The 1,958-nt window shown below is 39.6% G+C and overlaps 1 protein-coding gene across 1 annotated transcript in view; it reads left to right on the top strand.

Annotated features, from left to right (window-relative positions):
• The first annotated feature begins 898 nt into the window (after positions 1-898).
• The window catches only part of LOC103471691 (protocadherin gamma-C3-like), a 5,901-nt gene continuing 4,841 nt past the window's right edge, over positions 899-1,958 (top strand). Inside the window, exon 1 of the mRNA XM_017307033.1 lies at positions 899-1,955. Within this exon, the coding sequence (XP_017162522.1) occupies positions 1,158-1,955 (798 nt within the window). The 5' untranslated portion in view covers positions 899-1,157. The remainder of the gene's footprint in view (positions 1,956-1,958) is intronic.

Below are 1,958 nucleotides of genomic sequence, written 5' to 3'. Positions count from 1 at the left end.
GACTAATTATGATGGGACACTGTGTCACAGCATCCAGTACAGATCTGGAGACAAACGTTACATGTTAGTTGGACCCAGAATGAGTATTGGATCTACTATTGTTCCTGGAAGCCATGCAAACACACTAGTGCTTCCTGATAGGAGGAGAATATCAGATGAGGTAAGACTAATTTAAAGTCTCTAATAATGTTGGTATGCGGTTATTCGGTTTTTTTGTAAATATTTAATAGCAAAAAAAAACTTATTTTTTATTACATTTTTTATGTTTTTAGAAGAGATCATTTGCAATTTGAATGTTGTTGTTTTCAGTAGATATATCTGGTTTTGTCATTGTCTAAGATGCTGTAGATATAATTCTTTTAGGATTTTTGTTTTATAGTTACATTGTGAGATCCTATGGACCTATGTGATTTAAATGTTTTCTTTGTCTTGCACTGCTAATTCAAATTATTGCATTACCATAACATGCCTTCAGTTGCGGCACAGGCTTGTTGATCACACTTTCATTTAAACCATATATGCAGCAACAGTGTAACACCAAACACATGCTTGACATTGGACCCTGAGATGCAGGGTTGGGAACCTATGCTTCAAATATATCAAGCTCATTTCGCTGTCCATGGTGCTGCCTTGACGTGAAGCTTTTATAAAACACCAGTTCAAAGCAAACACTTCACCTCGAGTTAGTGATGCTTTTGTTAGGATATGTTACTTCGGTTGCTTTTTGTTTTAGTTTTTTAAGGATTGTTTTAGACTGAAGTTGTTTAAAATTCACCGAACTTTGAGTTGAAAGTAATTGTGTCAATTTTGGGGGAACCGTGTCGTTTGCAGATGGAGATCTCTGAATATTCGATATTGTTTTATCATTTCTCTGTTCTCATCAGACATTGTGTCTACTGATTGACTCACTAGGTGTCAGTGTTACATTAGGCAACAATTTAGCCTTCAATCCCAACAGGCTCTGCCCCTTGCAAGTTCTTTTTTTTTCCTATTTGGACAAAGACTGGTGATGAATTGGAAGTGAACCGCACGTTCTCCATGCTACTATCATTCTCGGAATCTTATCTTGGAACCAGTGGATTTGTTTTACGCAAAGGCAATTTGTGGACGGACATTTTTATGATTATGTCAACAGAGAGAAAGGATAAAACGGCACAATGATACACTGGTCTCGTGCTCTATCTTTGTTGCTGTTTTTCGGAAATACGGGGCTGATTTTAGCACAGATTAAATACTCCACATCAGAGGGGGTTAAAGTGGGAGCTGTGATCGGAAATGTGGCCAAGGACTTAGGCCTCGATGTCAGCACGCTGACAAGTAGGCGTTTTCGCATTGTGTCCGGAGCTCACGGCGCGCTGTTTGAGGTAAACCCGAACAACGGGATTTTATATGCTCACCAGAATATTGACCGAGAGCAGCTGTGTGACCGAAATATTGCATGTCTAGCTGATCTAAAAATTGTTGTTGAAAATCCACTTGAGGTCCATTATGTCACCGTCGAAATAATAGATGCAAACGACCATGCACCGACTTTTGCAGAAAAAGAAAAGATAATAGAAATAGCGGAATCAACAGCACCTGGGGCTCGCTTTCAATTACCAGGCGCCCACGATCCAGATGTGGGAATAAATTCAATCCAGCGCTATAAATTGAGTCAAAATGACAATTTCCATTTGGAAATTCGAGACAGAGGGGAGGATAAAATCCCCTTCCTGGTTTTACAGAGGCAACTCGATAGAGAGCAGAAAACAAACCACAGCTTAATCTTAACCGCTATGGATGGAGGGGCACCGTCACAATCCGCACAACTCAACGTTACGGTGAAGGTTCTTGATATAAATGACCACAGACCTATTTTTTCAAAAGAGGTTTATTCTGCCGTTTTGCAAGAAAATGCGGCAATAAATACGGTTGTAATAAAAGTCGAAGCGACTGATCTAGACGAGGGACCTAACGCT

The sequence above is a fragment of the Poecilia reticulata genome, linkage group LG10 (assembly GCF_000633615.1).
Source record: "Poecilia reticulata strain Guanapo linkage group LG10, Guppy_female_1.0+MT, whole genome shotgun sequence".
In the NCBI taxonomy this organism is placed as follows: domain Eukaryota; kingdom Metazoa; phylum Chordata; class Actinopteri; order Cyprinodontiformes; family Poeciliidae; genus Poecilia; species Poecilia reticulata.
Note: the sequence above shows the minus strand (reverse complement) of the source record. Positions and strands in the feature narration are given on the sequence as shown.